General features: G+C 36.1%; 2 protein-coding genes across 2 annotated transcripts; one reads left to right on the top strand and one right to left on the bottom strand.

Annotated features, from left to right (window-relative positions):
* Positions 1-454: 454 nt before the first annotated feature.
* LOC131931255 (uncharacterized) lies at positions 455-5354 on the top strand. The gene is made up of 10 exons (XM_059287976.1): positions 455-479; positions 730-914; positions 1113-1196; positions 1378-1629; positions 1937-2358; positions 2467-2587; positions 2673-2877; positions 3051-3122; positions 3635-3712; positions 5263-5354. Exons 1-10 carry the CDS (start codon positions 455-457, stop codon positions 5352-5354), a joined length of 1536 nt encoding a protein of 511 aa, XP_059143959.1.
* A 2347-nt stretch (positions 5355-7701) lies between these two features.
* Positions 7702-12314, bottom strand: LOC131931254 (uncharacterized). The gene is made up of 5 exons (XM_059287975.1): positions 12232-12314; positions 9979-10096; positions 9595-9788; positions 8458-8665; positions 7702-8009 (listed from the first exon to the last, which is right to left on the bottom strand). The coding sequence occupies exons 2-5, from the start codon at positions 10025-10027 to the stop codon at positions 7702-7704; spliced, it is 759 nt and encodes a 252-aa protein (XP_059143958.1). The 5' UTR covers positions 10028-10096; positions 12232-12314.
* Between the last annotated feature and the right edge of the window lie 7556 nt (positions 12315-19870).

The raw sequence follows: 19870 nt of genomic DNA, 5'->3' as shown, positions 1-19870 counted from the left end.
AGGCTGTAATAAAAAAAAGTAAGTCTTTTAAAAAATTATGCTAAATATGTTTTAAAAATTATTCATTACTTTTCATTTAAAGGTATTTAGTATAGTTTAGCTGGCAATGTATTTTTTCTCCTTTAGTTAGAGTCTGTCTTTTCTACACAAACTGACGATGGGCTGAAAGAGAAGAAAATGAAACAGTTGACTGAACAGTTGCGCAGTATTGTCTGTGTTTTGTCTAAAGTGAACATTGAAAAAAAAGAAAGGGTACAAAGATTTTTACTTCTCTTTATGGAGAATTCATTACCAATGTTGACATACATAGTGATTTTAAATTTTCTATATTTTTAAAAATCCTAATTATATTATTTTAAACATTTTATTTTATCACAATATTTCACTACTTCTTAAAGTAATAATAATGGTTTTTATCCGTTAGAATCGAAGACAAACAGTACGTGTTCCCCAGATGTCGATATTTACTGCTATGAAAGGTAGGAATTTTCCTTTCGATTTTTATGTAAATGAACTGCCAGTGTTTTGTTCTATTTTTATTTTTTTCCAGTAATATTTTGTTTTACATGTTTTGAATAACATTCATTTTATTAAAATAAGTATTTCAACAATGTCTAAACCTGCTTACTGTTTTCTTTATGATTACATTTTCTACTTGTCGTTAATTCTTTAATACATTCTAAAGTGCCATGTTTAATCTTTGTTTTTGTGTTTTCATTCAACTTCCAGATTTATCAACAGTAAGCAGTCCATTTCCACCAAATGATAACATAAATGCCCCTACAGCTCCAGTAGCAGGAGACCAGTCAATTGATCCCTCATTAAGCTCCCCTTACAGATCACATGAGTGTAAATGCAGGGATCTGTCATATACAGACTATGAACAATATTTTGTTGAAGAAGCTCTTGTCCAGGTGAGTATCTTGTTTGATTTTCTAATTGCTCTTTAAAGCACAATTTGTTACATGAAATACAGACATCATGTGTTCAGTGGTCTTAAATGTTAAGCTAACTTATCTGAATAACGTTTTGTTACCTTTGAATTGAATTAATTCTTTACAATAACAAATAGTGTTAAAGACAATTGTTTACACTGCATTTATTTGTGACAGAAATTGAGAAGCGAGATAAATATTTTGATCAAAGAAAACAGGCAGTTCAAAGTTAGGATTCAGGAAATGCATAGAGGCTTAGATGTAAGTAAATATTCTTGTTCCATTTCCACTTTTGGTTAGTTTTCACATATACTCAGACTTAGGGTGTTTCCAAGTGTTTACCCATAAGTTTCATGTTTTTATTAATGCTGGTTTAAAAATATGTCTTTGTAATACATCATGCAATAATATTTTATAATAAATTGATCATTACAATTTTCAGCACAATGATAGCTCAGTCTACACCATGAGTCTTGGACCAGATTTTGATGAAACAAATTTTTCCATTGATGAACAGGACAGTGAGGGAATATGTGGCGCCAGGTCAAATCTTGAATTCAATGAGGAGAACTTTGTTCAGTACGAGCTGGAGTTGACTGATGAAAGTGCCCAAGCTAAGTTTAATGGGAAAAAAGTTGACAACAGTTTTTCAAAACGACGCAGATTTTCAAGGGCTTTCAAAGGGGATGATAGTGTTTTTGAAAGTAGTTTTTTAAAGCCAAAACGATCCAGGATTAGTGATTTAATTTAGGGGCATGAATCAGAAGATACAGCTGAACCTAACACAACTGATGTATCAAGAAATGAGGTAGACTATCACAAAGTGAAATTAGAGAAAGTGGCTCTAGACTATGAAAGAAGTGAATGGGAAAGGGAAAGAATTGTACAAGAAAAAGAGAAAGAAAACATTGAAAAGTTAAGGCATAAAATCGCTGAGCAAACGGCAAATATAGAACGTGAAATTGAAATGTTGAATGACATTGAAAAAAAAAAAGTTTCAGGAGCCAGAGAGGAATCAACTAGATGAGCCGCATGATGAACTGAAGAAGGACAGAGATGAACTGATAGAGGAAAAAGAACAAGAGTCCAAGAACGATGAAGCTGCGCTGTGTAACAATGAACAAGACAAAATTGTAACAGCTGTTTTAACTGAAGTGAAGGTGAGACGAGGCATCCTAGAATGTTTAAATAATTTAAAGAAAGAGAACAATTATTGCATGCATCAAATTGGAGTGCGTCGTGTGCGCCGTGGTGGAGGACGATACAATGATAACGCGGATATCGGTCCTAATGCAGAACAATTTAGAAAGCTGTTTGTAAGAGGATTGAATTACAAAACTGAGGAAAATGGTCTCAGGAAACACTTCGAAACATGGGGAGAAATAGTTCATTGTAAAGTAATACGTGACCACAATACCAAGAAGTAAGTAGTGATAGTTAATAGCCTCTGCTTGGTAACCTGATTTGATCGTATTTTAGATCTATGTGATGTGTTGTGCTAGTTATGTTTAGGATATAACATTTTTTTCAGATCCAAAGGTTTTGGTTTTGTTACATACAAGGATTCAGCAATGATTGATATAGTCCAATTAAACAGACCGCACACAATTGATAACTGGGAGGTTCAAACAATGCGTGCAATGCCGAGAGATGTACGTATGCTTGAACATTGTCAAATGTCAACTTACGTGTTAAATGAAGATAAGCTACTATTGAAATTATTTATTTCTAATTTAGTTTGCAGATACTGAACATCTCTCAGTGGAGCAACTGTTTATTGGAAAAATGAAAGAAGACACAACAGAAGAACAAATAAGAGAAGTGTTTGGACATTTTGGCAACATTAAGTCTGTGAACTTTATAAGAGAAAAGAGAACAGGCAAAGTTAGACCTTTTGCCTTCGTCAGTTTTGAAGACTATGATTCAGTGGACAAAGCTGTTTGTAAGTAAATTTTGTCAAAACTAAGCTATGATGTATAACAAATTTGACATCTGATTATTCTGATGGCATACATTTCTACCACCTAGATCTCTTGAGCTTAAATTACATTTTCTTTTTAGTGTAGGGATTACATTTTTAGTCAAACTAATTATTAAATATTATTTTGTTCTCAGTAATAAAGACCCATGCCCTGAATGGGCACACAGTAGGGGTTAGAAAAGCTTTTTCTAAAGAAGAAATGACAGGTAGGCTTTTTTTTTATAAATAAAAAAGACTAAATTCTGTAGTAGTTTAATGTAGTCCACAGGTGGAGCTGTATAATAGCTCTTACAGGTGCCTTGTCACTGAACTGAAAAGGGACAGCTTTGATTTGGAGGCATATACTGCAGTGTTTTTTACTGCTAAATTAGCCAATATTTAGTAATAAGTTTAAATTTAAATATGTGCTTTGTTACAGTAGGTTACTGCTGAGGATATGGACAGGGCTGGGGAGGCTCAGGAGGCAGGTAAGGCCATTATAGTTATCTCCCCTGCCAAGCTTCCATTTTCTAAACATCTGTTCAGGACATTTCACTGATAGCGTAATCTCCATAGGTGATGGAAATTAAAAGGTTAAAAGAGGGATAAATCACTGTGAGGCTGACATGGTACAACAATTGCGGCGTTATATTTTTGAAATGCGTGCAAAATTCTGTAAATATTCGATTTATAAATACATTTTCCCAGTATTAATGTGTTTTATCTTTTCAATTATCAGGTGGTGGCACAATGAAAGGAGGTAGATATTCAGCTCGTGGATGGAGTCCATATGGAGGTTCCATGTCTAGAAGAAGCCGTAAGGTTAAGTGAATATTAAAGTCAGGAGTATTTACAATTCCGTCTAAGAAAAACTGTTTTTAATATAATTGATTTATAGAATAATTTTGTGTGTTTTTTGGCAAAATATTATTTATTTGGTAGACTTGATACAGTTTTTCTTTTTCAATTGATCTAGAAAATTAAACTGATCAACATCAATTAATTAAGACCGATATTTCCTAAATCATTAATTTGATTCTAAAGTTTTTTTTTTTAAACTAAGCTTTTTTATTTTTAAACTTAATACTTTTAGTTTAAACATTTTACATTCTGGTGTAACATCTATGTATAACAATCTATTTGTTATACTTAAAAGAGTATATAAGCCTTACAAAATATAATGGTTTTGAAATTTAGATGTAAAATATTTTTAATTTAGAACATTAGGTATTAGTGAGATCGTTTTTTTCCCACTGAAACTCACTTCTAAGACAGTTGTCTTCAACTCTTCACCTTCATTAACTCTCATTGTAGCATAGCAGTTTATAAAATATTTCTTTTTTTTTTTTTTGTGTCCTGCTAATTTTTTTCATTTCTCTTCAAATTAATTCTAGTAATTGTCATGTCTTTTTCAATTTCTCAACTATACAAGGGATACAACTCTTGAAATATTTAATTACAATGTATGCCTACATCCCTTGACCAAATATTTACTGTAATATCTCAACTTAATTTTTAATCTATTACATTGTGATCTGAAATATAAATCCATCTTTTTAACATTTGTTCAATTGTTGTATTCCTATTAGACATTAGCGGCAGCGCTCAGTAGAGTTTCTTCCAGGTATCTCATCGGGGGGGGGGGGGGGGGGGGGCGGGCGGTGGGGGCACCACCACCCCCCCCCCCCCCCGAAGAAAGTCTACCGCCCCCCCCCCCCTTGAACGAAATGGAATTTATATAGAAAATATATACTTTTGACAGTGTCCGCCCCCCCCCCCCCCAAATTGTTGTCCGCCCCCCCCCCCACCCCGAAAATTTCAAGTGCAACACCAGAGAAAAAGTCTGGAAGAAACACTGGTGTTCAGAAAAGTGATAGAAGGCGTGTTAGAATGGTAGAACGTTCGGCTCATAGCCCGAATGTCTTGAGTTCGGAGCTTGGTACAGACTCACGACTGCAGGATGTCCCTGAGTCCACCCAGCTCTGATGGGTACCTGACTCACATTGGGGAAAGTATAAAGGCAGCTGAGCATAGTGCTGACCACACCATCACTTCACATGCCTAAGTCAATAAACATGAACTCTACTTCATCTGCCCAATGGATCACTGATGTTACATTTGAGGGGTGGGATTTTTGTTTTGGTGTGCATGAAGGGGAAGGGATCGAAATGTGTGACGTTTTCAATTGGAAAAAAAGATTTTTTACATTAAAATTATAGATGTTGTTTTGTGTGTGTATAATTTTTTTTATTGTAATAAAAATGTATTGTTTGCTTCGGATTTCTTAATTAATTAATTTAACACATTTCACATCGTAGCTAGAAGACTCATAGTCACTCAAATAAACGCCTGTGTATTTACCCCCAGCCTTGAAAATGACTCTAATGAACGCCTGTGTATTTACCCCCAGCCTTGAAAATGACACTAATGAACGCCTGTGTATTTACCCCCAGCCTTGAAAATGACACTAATGAACGCCTGTGTATTTACCCCCAGCCTTGAAAATGACTCTAATGAACGCCTGTGTATTTACCCCCAGCCTTGAAAATGACACTAATGAACGCCTGTGTATTTACCCCCAGCCTTGAAAATGACTCTAATGAACGCCTGTGTATTTACCCCCAGCCTTGAAAATGAAATAAAAAATAAGTTGCTGAAAATATTTCGACTTTGTACGATTTGTATATCCTTACCCTATCCTCCCCCACCCTTCCCCCACCCCCTGTGGTATGGTCTGAGTATGCTTACCATATCCCAGAGGCGTAGCGATGGGGAGCGGGGGGCCGCACCGGGTGACACCATTTAGGAGTGACACCAAGGCAAAAAATAGCAAGATATATACAGAAAAATGGAAATTCCACTTAATTGTTTAATATAGTCTTTTGTAAAGTCTTTTAAGAGTAAATTTGACAAATCCCGTCAATGATAGAGAAAACGTGCTACATCAAGCTGTATTGATAACGACTATACATCAAAATCGTTAGTATTACCTGAGCACAGTTTAAAGCAATCACCGTGAGGAAGAGGGGGGGGAGGGAAGTAACATTAACTCATCGTTGCAAAATATGCATGAGGTAAACGGTTTGGTTAAGAATCTTAATAACTTATGTGTTAATCGATGTATAGGGGGGGGGGAATTAAATACATTTAAAAAATATGTGAATACATATACCCATGCGTATATACATACATATATATATTTTTTCCGGGTTGGGTGGGGTGTGCCGCATCGGTGTCACCCGACCTCGCTACGCCACTGGCAAATCCTCCATTGCTACCCAGATAGTACAATGAGCCCCCGGCTGTAAACTAATAAATCTCCTCACAATCCCCACCCCAGGACATTAACAACTTTGGCCACGGGTCAGCTAATAGACTACCCTTATGGCCTGTACAACTTTTATAAACAGTTATTTAACTTGTACCATCCTATGACGCTCGCTGAAATTATCTCAATCAACTAATTCAGGGGTCTGCAACCTTTTGAGGCGGAAAAGCTAAAAGTTGCAACTTAAAAAAATTCGTATACGCTCTACTCCCCCTACTCTCATTTTTCTCTGATGAGTGTGTTAATTCTGTTTAACGTTGTTTTTTGTTTTTTTTTACAGTATATTTTCTTATGAATTTTGAAAATGAAATAAAATAATTATTAATATTTGTGTACAAAACTTGTGAGCCTCCTCTTGTCTTCAAAGAGCCACGTGAGGCTCGCGAGCCTCAGGTTCACAACCCCTGAACTAGTTGTGTGTTTCCCCGATTTCACGATTTTTAATTTTACCCCCTGCAGAATCGTTGGTAAACTTTCTCCTTTTATTTTAACAAAGGAGATAACCGCGTTATTTTAATTCTAGAGTAGCGTGAGTGAGTGACCGCCCTTATAACAAAAAAAAAGATCAAAGTACAAAAAAATGAGTTGTAAATTATGTTCTTGAAACTGATTTTTTAATCGTATCGTAACAAAATATGTGCATTCAATTGTCATAAAAGATTTATTTAACAACCACTGTAAACAGAATCACATGGCAATATTGTAGGCCTATATTTTAAACCTTGATTTATGAAACACAAACTTTGTTCACAAAGTGAATAGCGTTTAACATATTTTATTCAACTAATGACAAATTTAGTTCTCTAATAAGGATTCATCTATTTATGACGTCCACAATATTTTTGGATTTTGGACCCCCTATCCCTCCCCACCCCCCCCACCATCCCCTAAGTAAAAAAACTGCAGTCATAATTTGGTAGTGAGAATGTGTTCTCGAATGGTAGAGCTTACGACTATTAACGTGAAAGTCTTGAGTTCGGATCCCAGGCTTATATCTGTAGGACGTCAAGAGTCCACCTAGCTTTGATGGATACCTGTTTCACGTTAGGCAAACAAGAGACCACCCCGCTTTTGATGGGTACCTGTCTCACGTTAGGCAAACAAGAGTCCACCCCGCTTTAATGGGTACCTGTCTCACGTTAGGCTAACAAGAGTCCAACCCGCTTTGATGGGTACCTGTCTCAAGTTAGGGAAACAATGGCGGCTGGGCATAACGCTGACTACACTACCCCATTGTATGCTTAGGTCAATAAAACAGATTAACTCTACTTAATCTGCTCCACAATAGATGAGATTTTGAAAAGTTTTTGTATTGTAAGCCTTGACTAAAGAAGAAAATGTTGAACTAATTCTGCAAGGGATTTTGAATATATTGACTTTTAATAGAAATGGAATAAAAGTAATTTACTTCGGGATATATATATATATATATATATATATATATATATATATATATATATATATATATATATATATAGCTAGTTTTCTCGAACTATAGTTACATGTGATGCAATCGACCTGTGACACCCACTAGATTCAGTAAAATAAAAATTAACTCCGACAGAAGAAGAGTTAGTGTTATAAACCATAGAAACACATGAACTGTAGGAAGTCTGCACATGAGAACCATTGACGTGTATTGAAATAGTAAACTGAGAGTCCACATTGGCAACACAATAGTTCAAATCTAAAGTATCATTATACATCACATGAATGGTCGTGTCTGGGTGATCGATGGTCAATGGGAACACTTGGGAATTTATTGTTGCGGTTTGCAAAACTTTATCTGAAATTTAAAAAAAAAAATTTAATGCGGCGAAGGTTCTGCTTAAATTAGCTCTTTTAATGAATGACTACAGGACAGGTAAGGCTAAATGGCTGTAGATGCCAATTATCTATCAGAAACAACTACCAAATCAACCAACTGCTGCCTTGTAGTTAGTGCTTGGTTGGACAAAGGCTATGGACACTGTTTCTTCCAGACTTTTTTCTCCGGGAGGGCACTTGGTATTTTCGGGGGGGGGGGGGGGGGGGGGGGGAGAGGGCTCCGCACCAGCGAAGGGTGCCTGGAAGAAACTCTGGCTATGGAAGCAAATCCAAAAAGAAAAGCAGGCTGAAATCGGAGTCAAAAGCCTATACGGTTCATAACAAATGACGTGCAATACTTGTGTTTAAGGGAATTCCTTTCCAACACAAGAATTAATAACGGCGGAAGAAAAAAAAATAAATCCTACCAAAAATTTCAGGTAGTGTTCTAACAGGTGTAAATGTCGATGATGTGCCATAGTTATTTGTCCAAGTTCCTTGAATCTCGTTTTTGCTGAGAGAAAGTGTGGCTTCCCCTTCGATAGTGTAACTGTACATCGAATCGTCTTGTAAAAAACATTCACAAGTTGATGACGTTGGTGTGTAAACGTTAAATCTACAATCTAAATCGCAAAACTGAAAATAGAATAAAATGAGTGTATATATATATATATATATATATATATATATATATATATATATATATATATATATATGTGTGTGTGTGTGTGTGTGTGTGTGTGTGTGTGTGTGTGTGTGTGTGTGTGTGTGTGTGTTAGCGTGGGTGTGTTTGTGTGTGTTTTAGCGTGTGTGTATGTGTGGGTGTTGCTAAGTAGGTGTGTGCGTGTTTGTGTACTTGTGTACAGAATAAGGAACATTAGCTGAATCTAAGTTAAACCTACCCAGTAGTGAGGCAAAGAGGGACTCTCTCTCAGAATGATCAAGTAAAACCTACCCAATAGTAAGGCAAAGAAGGACTCTCTCTCAGATAGAATGATCAAGTAAAACCTACCCAATAGTAAGGCAAAGAAGGACTCTCTCTCAGATAGAATGATCAAGTAAAACCTACCCAATAGTAAGGCAAAGAGGGACTCTCTCTCAGATAGAATGATCAAGTAAAACCTACCCAATAGTAAGGCAAAGAGGGACTCTATCTCAGATAGAATGATCAAGTAAAACCTACCCAATAGTAAGGCAAAGAGGGACTCTCTCTCATGTAGAATGATCAATTAAAACCTACCCAATAGTAAGGCAAAGAAGGACTCTCTCTCAGATAGAATGATCAAGTAAAACCTACCCAATAGTAAGGCAAAGAGGGACTCTCTCTTATGTAGAATGATCAAGTAAAACCTACCCAATACTAAGGCAAAGAGGGACTCTCTCTCTCTCTCTCTTATGTAGAATGATCACGTAAAACCTACCCAATAGTAAGGCAAAGAAGGACTCTCTCTCTCTCTCTCTCTCTCTCTCTCTCTCTCTCAGGTAGAATGACCAAGTAAAACCTACCCAATAGTAAGGCAAAGAAGGACTCTCTCTCTCATGTAGAATGATCAAGTAAAACCTACCCAATAGTAAGGCAAAGAAGGACTCTCTCTGAGAAAGAATGAAGCAAATCGTGGCCAGTCCTCAGGATCAGTGTTTGAGGCGTCCAATAGACCAGAGAAATAAAAGGTGTCATTAACCTGCACCCCCCGTACACAGCTGGTAAATAATGCAGTGGCGTTGTTCTCTTCTAGTGAGATTCTTTGACTGTCGCATGCTGGAAAATATATAAGGACGTCTAGTTACACTAGGAACTGATTTCAAAAAGATATGCTCCGACATCGAAGATACTTTTATTTGTAAACATTATTTAAGATACATGTTAATCCGAAAAAAAATATATGTGTTTGTTCCATATAAAAGTGGCAAATATTAATAAGTTCAAAAGTAGAGGTCACGCTACCTACCAACAATAGTCATGCAAAACATGAATCCTATTTTAAGTATCCGATGCATGTTTTCATGTAAGTGTGCAAATGTGACGTCTGTTGAGTTAACCAACCAAAGTATTCCAACGTGATCTGTCTAAAAAAAAAAAGAAAAAAATAGAAAACAATATATATATATAGCTTTGCTTAACATATTATCACACACGTGTGTGTGTGTGGGTGTAGTGTAGCGTACTGTACTGTACTGTACTGTACTGTACTGTACTGTACTGTACTGTACTGTACTGTACTGTACTGTACTGTACTGTACTGTACTGTACTGTACTGTACTGTACTGTACTGTACTGTACTGTACTGTACTGTACTGTACTGTACTGTACTGTACTGTACTGTACTGTACTGTACTGTACTGTACTGTACTGTACTGTACTGTACTGTACTGTACTGTACTGTACTGTACTGTACTGTACTGTACTGTACTGTACTGTACTGTACTGTACTGTACTGTACTGTACTGTACTGTACTGTACTGTACTGTACTGTACTGTACTGTACTGTACTGTACTGTACTGTACTGTACTGTACTGTACTGTACTGTACTGTACTGTACTGTACTGTACTGTACTGTACTGTACTGTACTGTACTGTACTGTACTGTACTGTACTGTACTGTACTGTACTGTACTGTACTGTACTGTACTGTACTGTACTGTACTGTACTGTTCAGATAAGGCCCGCCACTAATGCATAAGGCCCGCCACTAATGCAAAAAGTGCACAGCGAAAATTTTAATGACACGCCATAAAACAACGCCTCTAGGGTTAAAGTTGGGGTTAGGATTAAAGGTACCAAAATGTAAACCTTTTCATGTGAAATATTAACGACATATCCCAATAACTCTGTTCAATAAAATCTGAAACTAAGTTTCGTATATTCTTTTTATAAATGTTTTTTTTAATAATGTTTTTTATTTTTTGATGGCGGGGGTCAATTTTCAGGCTGGACTTTTCTGGAATAGATCTATATTTTATAACCCGATCGCTGTCAACGATATGGAATAGGTTAAAGATAAGTTAGTGATAAGATTAGGGTTAGGCTTAGTGTTACGACTGTGCAGTGGCGTAACGAGGTCGGGTGTCACCCGGTGCGGCACTTAATGGTGTCTACCCCCCCCCCCCCAGTGGCGCAGCGACCTTTCCCGGCGCCCGGGGACAAACTTTCAATTTGCACACCCTCAAACTTTCGAATTGCACCCCCCCCCCACTCCTCCACCGTCAGTGTTTCTTCCAGACTTTTTTCTCGGGGGGGGGGGGGCACTTGAAATTTTCGGGGGGGCGGTAGACTTTCTTCGGGGGGGGGGGGGTGCGGACACTGTTAAAAGTATATATTTTCTATATAAATTATATAAATTTCATTTCGTTCGGGCCCCGCCCCCTCCCCCCCCCCCCCGGAAGAGATGCCTGGAACAAACTCTGTCCACCTTTGTCGGGATTTGTCAAATTTGCTCTTAAAAGACTATTTAACACTCGAATTAATCACTTAATTAAGTGGAATTATCATTTTTCTCTATATATTTTGCTATTTTTTGCCTTAGTGTCACCCCCCTAAATGGTGTCACCCGGTGTGGTCCGCCCCCCCCCCCCCCCCTCTCGCTACGCCACTGCGACTGTGTGAGAGGTTTGATCTACTAGTTCACTACTATGCAATATCAGACACTCTACGTAGTCATTGTGCCATTTCACATTCAGACGACAAGGTGACAATCTATACTTGAGACATGCATCATAACACTTAGGTATAATGTATAGAAAAAAAAGAGATCAATGACAAGCTTATAGAGATAGATTTGATACGTATTATAAAATGGGGTAACTACGGATGGTGGGGTGATTGGCATTGGATAATGACTGGGGAAACGACCAGCGGGTAAATGTTGGGAGTTTATTTCCCAAAAGTAAACAGAACACATCATTAGTCAGTGTTGTTTTTAAAACTTTAAAACTATATTTAATTTCCTTTACTCTCAATTATATACAATATGTTTTTTTTTTCTCACATTAAAACCGCTGAGTATAATATGTAAAACAAACATTTATACTGTTAACATTTTACATATTGCAATTTTGAAATATTAACAGACAAAAAACTAACACGTGAAATTTCAAATTAAAATAACACCTTAACCATTACCGTTTTAAAATGTGTTTACTTTAAAGTAAATATTGGCCTACTATTCAATTTTATTCAAATATTTAACTCTAAATATCTTACCCGACTGTTTGACTTGTACAAAATATTGAATGCTCCAGCGTTGTTAGGTTGTTTCAATAAAAAGAACTGGAATGTTTTTAAAGCATATTTTTTTCCTACAGCACTACAGCTAAACGTACCAAAAATATCCCTAACACTTAACAGCCGCAACAAGTTCTGCGGGTTTACCGAATGTTCCTGTAGTAGCTATAGTTATACATGGAGAGAGGAAAATGCCATCTATTGCAAACACAGCCCGTCTAATAGATAGCAACATTCAATGTGTGCCGCGTTATCAAGGGTATGCAATACTAGCTCTAACTATCCCACGTTTGGCCTAGCAAAGTTGTCAGTTTTAACGAAAAACCCGATACAAAGAAACATGATACGTCGGTTATCCTTTCAAACAACAAACAAATTATTATTTTAAAAGAATGATATGCTACATATTATTTAAAAGGCATAAGCCTTTACCTACAAGTTGTAAGAAAATAAATTACAACTATAAATATATATATATATATATATATATATATATATATATATATATATATATAAACATATATATATATTCTAAACATACTGTTCTTTGCTGTTTTAGATAATTGGTACAGCATGTTGGTAAAATATGTATTAAGTTCATGTACCCAATAACTATATATTAGGAGGGGGAGGGATGGTTTTCTTGATTTAAGAGAATAAGCAACCTGTATGTAAGCGAAGTCCATGTATGGAAATGTTACAGATAAAAATATCCTACTCTATAACAAAACAATTCTTGGAAAAGCCTGCCCTAAGCTACGGCATACAGAGATGGAATTTATACAGAGATAAGAGGTTATGTTTCACTTCCTTATAGACACGCCTTTCATGTTCGAATGTGTTAGAGTTGTATGAGTTATGTAGATCTGGTAACAAACTAACACTTTCTGGATGGTAAAAGTAATTAGGTGAAATAATTGTGTTAACAATGTGTTAGTAATGATCTGTGTTTTCTTTATGAAACCACGCATGGATATGTAGGTTAGATACATCTATAGGCTATATATATTTATATACGTAATTTTATATATATATATATATATATATATATATATATATATATATATATATATATATATATATATATATGTATATATATTATTATATTATTTCTTGTTAGATTTAATAACTAAACATGTGTATTTATTTTAACAACACACAGCGAATAGAAAAAAAATGAATGTTAATGTTGTTATCGTGCTAGCAGTATCAGCATTCTCTGCTACAGGTATGTAAGGATCACACATCTCTGTTGTTAGGCCTATATATAATATATATATATATATATATATATATATATATATATATATATATATATATATATATATATATATATATATCCATTAATTTTATTAATGGATGTAAAATTCAGTTAAAAGAGTACTTAACACTGAACTAATAAAATGTTTAGTCCTGGAATAGGCTATAGTGTATTTAAGGTTGGCTAGCTTAGAAATGTTCGTGTTTGGGAGTGTTCGTGTCAGTTTAAATCAGTGTTTCTTTTAGGCATCTGTTCGAAAATTTAGTCTACGCCCGACCCCCCCCCCCCCCTACCCATCCCCCGTGGGTATTAAGCCCTCCCCCCTTCCCCTGAGAAACAAGTCTGGAAGAAACTTTATTTATGATTAAACGCATGTACCTCTGTGTCATGTCGTCAGAGTTTCTTCCAGGCATCTCTTCGGCAAAGCCCCCCCCCCCCCAAAAGAAATTCTACCCCCCCCCCCCCCCGAACGAAATGAAATTTATATAATGTATATAGAAAATATATACTTTTAACAGTGTCCGCCCACCCCCCTTCCCCAAGGAAAGTCTACCGACCCCCCCCCCCCCGAAAATTTCAAGTGCCTCCCCCCCACCCCCCGGAGAAAAAAGTCTGGAAGAAACACTGCATGTCGTTTAGAAATAATGCAATAAAACTATTTGTTTACAGGAGCTTTGAAATGCGATCCACCCACTGCTACACTTGGTGACAGCTACACGCTCACATGGAGCGGATATGTTACCACAAATACGGTAACCTGGCGCAGTAACTCTCTCAACATTTTAGCCAATTGTTTTGTGGACACGGAGCATTGCTCCACCGGAAGTACTGTATTTGACCGGCAAATCAGCAGAAACCCCGACGGCATCATTACTACCTATTTAACACTGTATATAGTCATTGAGGGCTATGATAAGAACAATTTCACTCTTGTTGCATATCCAGATATCCATGATGTTTGCACAGATCTAGAAGTGTTTAGTAAGTTATTCTATTTCAATAAATAAGAAATATAAGCCAATCTATTTATATAATTCTATACGTGGGGACCATGCGAGACACCACCAAGATGTAAGCTTTAAGCTCAACAGACCATATCGCTACCACCCCCCACCCCACCCCCACCAGTCTGGTGAGCTGTTTACAATAGTAGTGACGGCTATTAGGGGCAGATAATTTAGTTTTTAAACGATTTAAAAGGAATGGGAGCTAATAACATGTTCTGCTTACTCTTTTAAGTGTCGTCTGTAAACTGTCGTCACAGACTGCAGCTTTCACTGAGGCGGGGGGGGGGGTGGAGGGTGGGGAGGGAGGGTGAGGATAATCGTTCTTCACTAGATACTGATAGTGTTTTAAAGCAAAATATTTTCAGTCGCAGCACTGGTAGTGTCGAATTCACAAATTATGAATTAATGAAAAATAGGAATCATTCTAAATAGTGGCGTGTGCTACGTCGCGGGTCAGCTCGTTGTATATAATCATCTTTTCTCTTTCGTGCCCAAAACACACGTGGTAGATGAAGTAGACATCATATTCTTCAAAGACAATGGCCTATGCAGAAATAGTGTGGGCAATACAGTGCCCAGCCGCCTTCGTATTCCCTAACGTGAGTTAGGTACCCATCAAAGCTGGGTGGACTCTGGGACATTCTAATGACTTGAACCCGGATGTAAACACGAGACTTTCAGGTTAGCAGTCCAGCTCTCTACCGCTAGGCCACGCCGTCCCATCTATATACTACTAAAAGTCAAGTTTGTTTACATGTTTGAATATTTATTTGTTTGTTTTTTTGTTTGCCTGATTGACTATTGCTCATGGTTGCACTCATCGTGGAAAGCTGTAAAATAGTATGTAGGTAGAGAAAAATTTTTGTTTTAAGACAGACTGTTAATCACACATTTATTTAAAGACGTTAATTAATTTATTGATTTATTCATAAGCAGAGTAACCCATTTTTTTTTAAAGTTTAGAACGACCACTACACTCGGCGGGACCGTGACGTCACAGTTTTTTGTTTACTCTTTAGTACAATAAAATGGCGGCGTCTATCGAAGAAAATTGTGTTCCCATTCAAAAGTTTAACGCGTTCTAAATCTAATTTTCTGTCGGTCATAACTTTAACAATACGTCCGTTTGCTGTATTTATTACGTTCCAACACTTATATCAAGTTTCAACTGTCTTTTTTCATTTAGTTTTACAATAAATTTCTCTAGATCTAAAGATCAGCTGTCGAAGGAAAGTTATGAATCTAGCCTAGATTTAGATCTAGATCTAGCCTAGATCTAGGTCACTAGACTCAATGTAAATTCTAGATCTAGACTTAATGTAAATTCTACATCTAGAATCTATTTCAGGCCTTAATACATCTAGAATCTATTTCAGGCCTTAATTATTTTATATAAATCTTTGTTTGGCTAATTTAAGATAAGAGCAAAAACATTAATATAGATCACGAGGTTCTGCTCTTCTACACTACAGCACGCTAGCTGTCAAACGAAATGTTGTAAATTGTGTTTTTGAATTGAAATTTGTAAATTGTGTTTATTAATTGAAATCTGAAATCAAATTTGTTCTTGGAAGTGCAAAGGAAACAAGACTTTTTGGTATACTTAAAACGACATAGAGCGGTTGGAGAGAGTATCATACATTGCAGATGTGTTCGAGCATCAAGACAAGCTTAACCTGAAGCTTCAGGGAAAATGAACGAATACTATAACTTTCCATGATAATCTCGGGGCATTTTTATCAAAGCTGCAAAATCGGTAAAGAAAACAAATCTTGGAAATATTGTAAATTTGAGAAACTCTGCAGTGTGGTAGATGAATCTGCTTGTGAGATAATTAAAATTTTGAAAGAAGCGATTTCTGGGCATCTTGAATCTCTTGAAAACGAACTGCATCGCTATTTCTCTGAGCTGAAAAAAGAAGAATCTGCATTTACGCATTACACATTCTCTCCTTCCCTTGATGTTGCCAGCATCCCTGATGAATTACAAGATGAATTCTTTGATTTGCAGAATGATTCCGAGTAAGATGAAAAACTGCAGACACAATTTTGGTGTAGTATTCACCATTCATACCCAAACGTAAAATTGATTGACTTTTCGAGAATATATTTTCAACACTATTCTTCGATTAAAAACAAAATTAAGATAATTATAATGACATAGGTTAACGTTAAAAAAAAATTTAATTAAAAACTTAACCACGAAGGTTTAGTGAATAGTATGCAATTTTACTCATGCTATTAAAACAGTTATCAAGAGTAGTTCACATTGAATGTCTCTTAGAAAATCTTATTTTAGTGCTTATTAATTTCCATACTAATTTCGGCTTTTTAATACTATGGGGGTCGTGGGTCACTTACTTTTTATAAAAGGGGGTCGCCACTCGAAAAAGGTTGGGAACCACTGGTCTAGTAGACTGTATCCTGTGGCGTAACGAGGTCGGGTGTCACCCGTTGCGGCACTTAATGGTGTCACCCCCGTCCAAAAATCATATACATGGATTAACACATAAGTTATTAAGATTCTCAACCAAACCGTTTACCTCAGGCATATTTTTCAATGTAACTTTCCCCAACTCACCCCTTCCCCCCCCCACCTCCACGGTGATTGCTTTAAATTGTGCTCAGATAATACTAACAATTTTTTTTTATCTATAGTCGGTTATAAATACAGCTTGACGTAGCATGTTTTCTATATCACTAGGCATGCTGCCCAGCTTCGCTTAGGCTTTCGAAAACATTGAGAATTTGAATGCTTAATTATTTCGCCCGAATGTCGGTCTACGACCTCAAGAGTTATGAAGAGGTTCCTCCGTGGACATTTTTTTCGATTTATAGCTCATATAAGGTACCGGTCAGTCGAGGTCAGTTTTGACCTCCACATCGTAGACTTTTCGGCCAACCGGCCCCCGTGTTCTGTCGCACCAAGGCAAGATCATGCCAAATTTGAAGCGCCTGCGGCGCCGGGAATTTTTTTTTAAGTTTAGCCCGAGCATAATAAAAAAGAATACATTAACCAAGTTGACTTGCTGTGTCTCGAACCCGCACCACCTGCGTGGTTTAATGTACACTAACATCTCCGCTATTTAGGCACCTTATACAATACGGAGAATAAAACACGTATTTTAAAATCTTAACTTACGCGAATATGCCTATTCTTTCAAATTGATTTTTTATCCCAAATTAGCCAGTTCCAAACAAAGATTTTGTATAAAATAAATAAGTCTTGAAATAGTTTAGTCCTAATATAGAAATTTATTTTTGGAATTGATTTTAGAGAAGTTAGAGTCTAAATCTAGATCTTAGCGTCTACGTCTAGATCTAGTTATTGCGTAGATTTAGATTTAGATTTAGTCTAGATCTAGAATCTCTAGATCTAGAATCCAAATACATAAAATAAATTTTATGAGTTTAGGCCGGAAAAATTGTATTGTATACATTTCATAGTGTACGTAGATCTAAATCAAATTTGAATGAAATAGTTCATTTCTTTTCATTCTAAACACGGCAGATGACGTCATTAGTTAATGTATAAGCAATAGTGACGTCACAGTTTTATGCGTTTTTTTTTTTCACATATATTAATGCTTTTCCGGTTGCATAAATAATACTGTTTCTCTACATTCGAATACGCCTTTAATTTTTATTTTTCTTCTTTAACTAAAATTGTGGTTATACATTTAAAACATCTAACATATTATTTTCAACAAAAGTCCGTAAAAAGTTCTTCATATATCGCTGCCGATTCTGACGTGATGTCCGGCGAAAATATTTTGCGGACAGACAGAGAGAGAGAGAGAGAGAGAGAGATGTGCGAACGTGGGGATTTATATATTAGGATTAGCAGGTATACGTTATGGTGTCAACCCCCCCCCCTCCCCTACCCTTGTCGGGATTTGTCAAATTTGCTCTTAGAAGACTATTTAACACTATAATTAATCACGTTGTTTAGTGGAATTATCATTTTTCTGTATATATTTTACAATTTTTTGCCTTGGTGTCACCCCCCTTAATGATGTCACCCGGTGCGGTCCTCACCACATCGCTACGCTGTTTATTAGGACTTTATAAGTATTAACATCGTTAGAGCTGTTTTATTTTTATTGTTAGTGCATTATACTTTCGACTAATTTTAATTACAATTTAAAAACTAACTAAATTACTAGGGTTGGGGGTCGGGAAAATTAACACTCATAACGTATTTGGTTATTTATTAATAATTTGATTCTCTAATTTAATTCAATTTCAATAAACACACTTTTTATTCGTATTCATATTGAAAAAATGTAACAAGGAAATCTAATTCTAGCTAAAAATGAATATAATTAACAGCTGTTTAGAATAGTCCTATAAATTAATTTGTACAGTTACATTTCTAACATGCTAATTTTATGAATGATAATATTACATTTCTCTATATGTGACGGGATACCTACTTGTCTTATAAGGCTTATCCAGCTACCTCTTTAAAATAGTAGTACAAAAACATTGTTCATTGTTTTTGGATACAATTTTAAAGATAACGTAGGGAAATTCACACACAATTTCCGGGTCTCAAAACATCGCTAGACCAGTGGGCTACATTGCACCGGCTGGTTTGTTACCACCTTCAGGGTAACCCCCCCCCCCCCCCCTGCCTCCCCAACCACCACGGAAACACGGCTACCACTCCCTCCCACGAACGAAATTTTAATTAAATATATATAAAACTATATAAGCAAACATGTGTCGACACCACCCGAAAAATTATAAGTAAGCCACTCATACCTTTCAAGATACCCAACCTCAGAGAAAAATTAACTGAAAAAAAACCCACTGTTACCAAGCACACACGCTACAGCTAGACCTACCTTTTTAATTATAAGCTATGCTATGTTTAATTTCTATAGACAACCACATAAATGGACCAATAAGTACAGCAGATATTGATCAGCTTCCTGCAATAATAAGTGGGGTTTTGGCAGGATTGGTTATCGTTGGTCTTGTTATTCTACTCATTGTTAAACGTAAGTTGTTTCCCCTCATGTGAAATAAAAATGCTAATCATTAGACAAAGAGACATACGTACTATGATAAATAGTAAAACGAATGACCAATGTTAGATTTAGGCACTTTTAAAATAGTTATTCATTTTCTTACTGTTAGAGTTGTTACTGTTATTTTTAGGTAAAAGTTTACGTCGAATGTTCAGTAAAACAAGGTAAACTTCAACTGTTATTTTTTTATACGTAAACTCATTATTTTTTATAATAGTAATTAACATTATAGAGCACAGAGCTTCTAAGTTAAACAATTATGTTAAATTGGCAATTATTAATTATTTAGTTTAATCTAAAATGTTCTAAATTTGC

Source organism: Physella acuta, unplaced genomic scaffold (genome assembly GCF_028476545.2).
Source record: "Physella acuta isolate Inbredline_101_S28 unplaced genomic scaffold, ASM2847654v3 ptg001929l, whole genome shotgun sequence".
Lineage (NCBI taxonomy): Eukaryota > Metazoa > Mollusca > Gastropoda > Physidae > Physella > Physella acuta.
The sequence above is the reverse complement of the archived record's forward strand: the minus strand, read 5'-3'. Positions and strand labels throughout refer to the sequence as shown.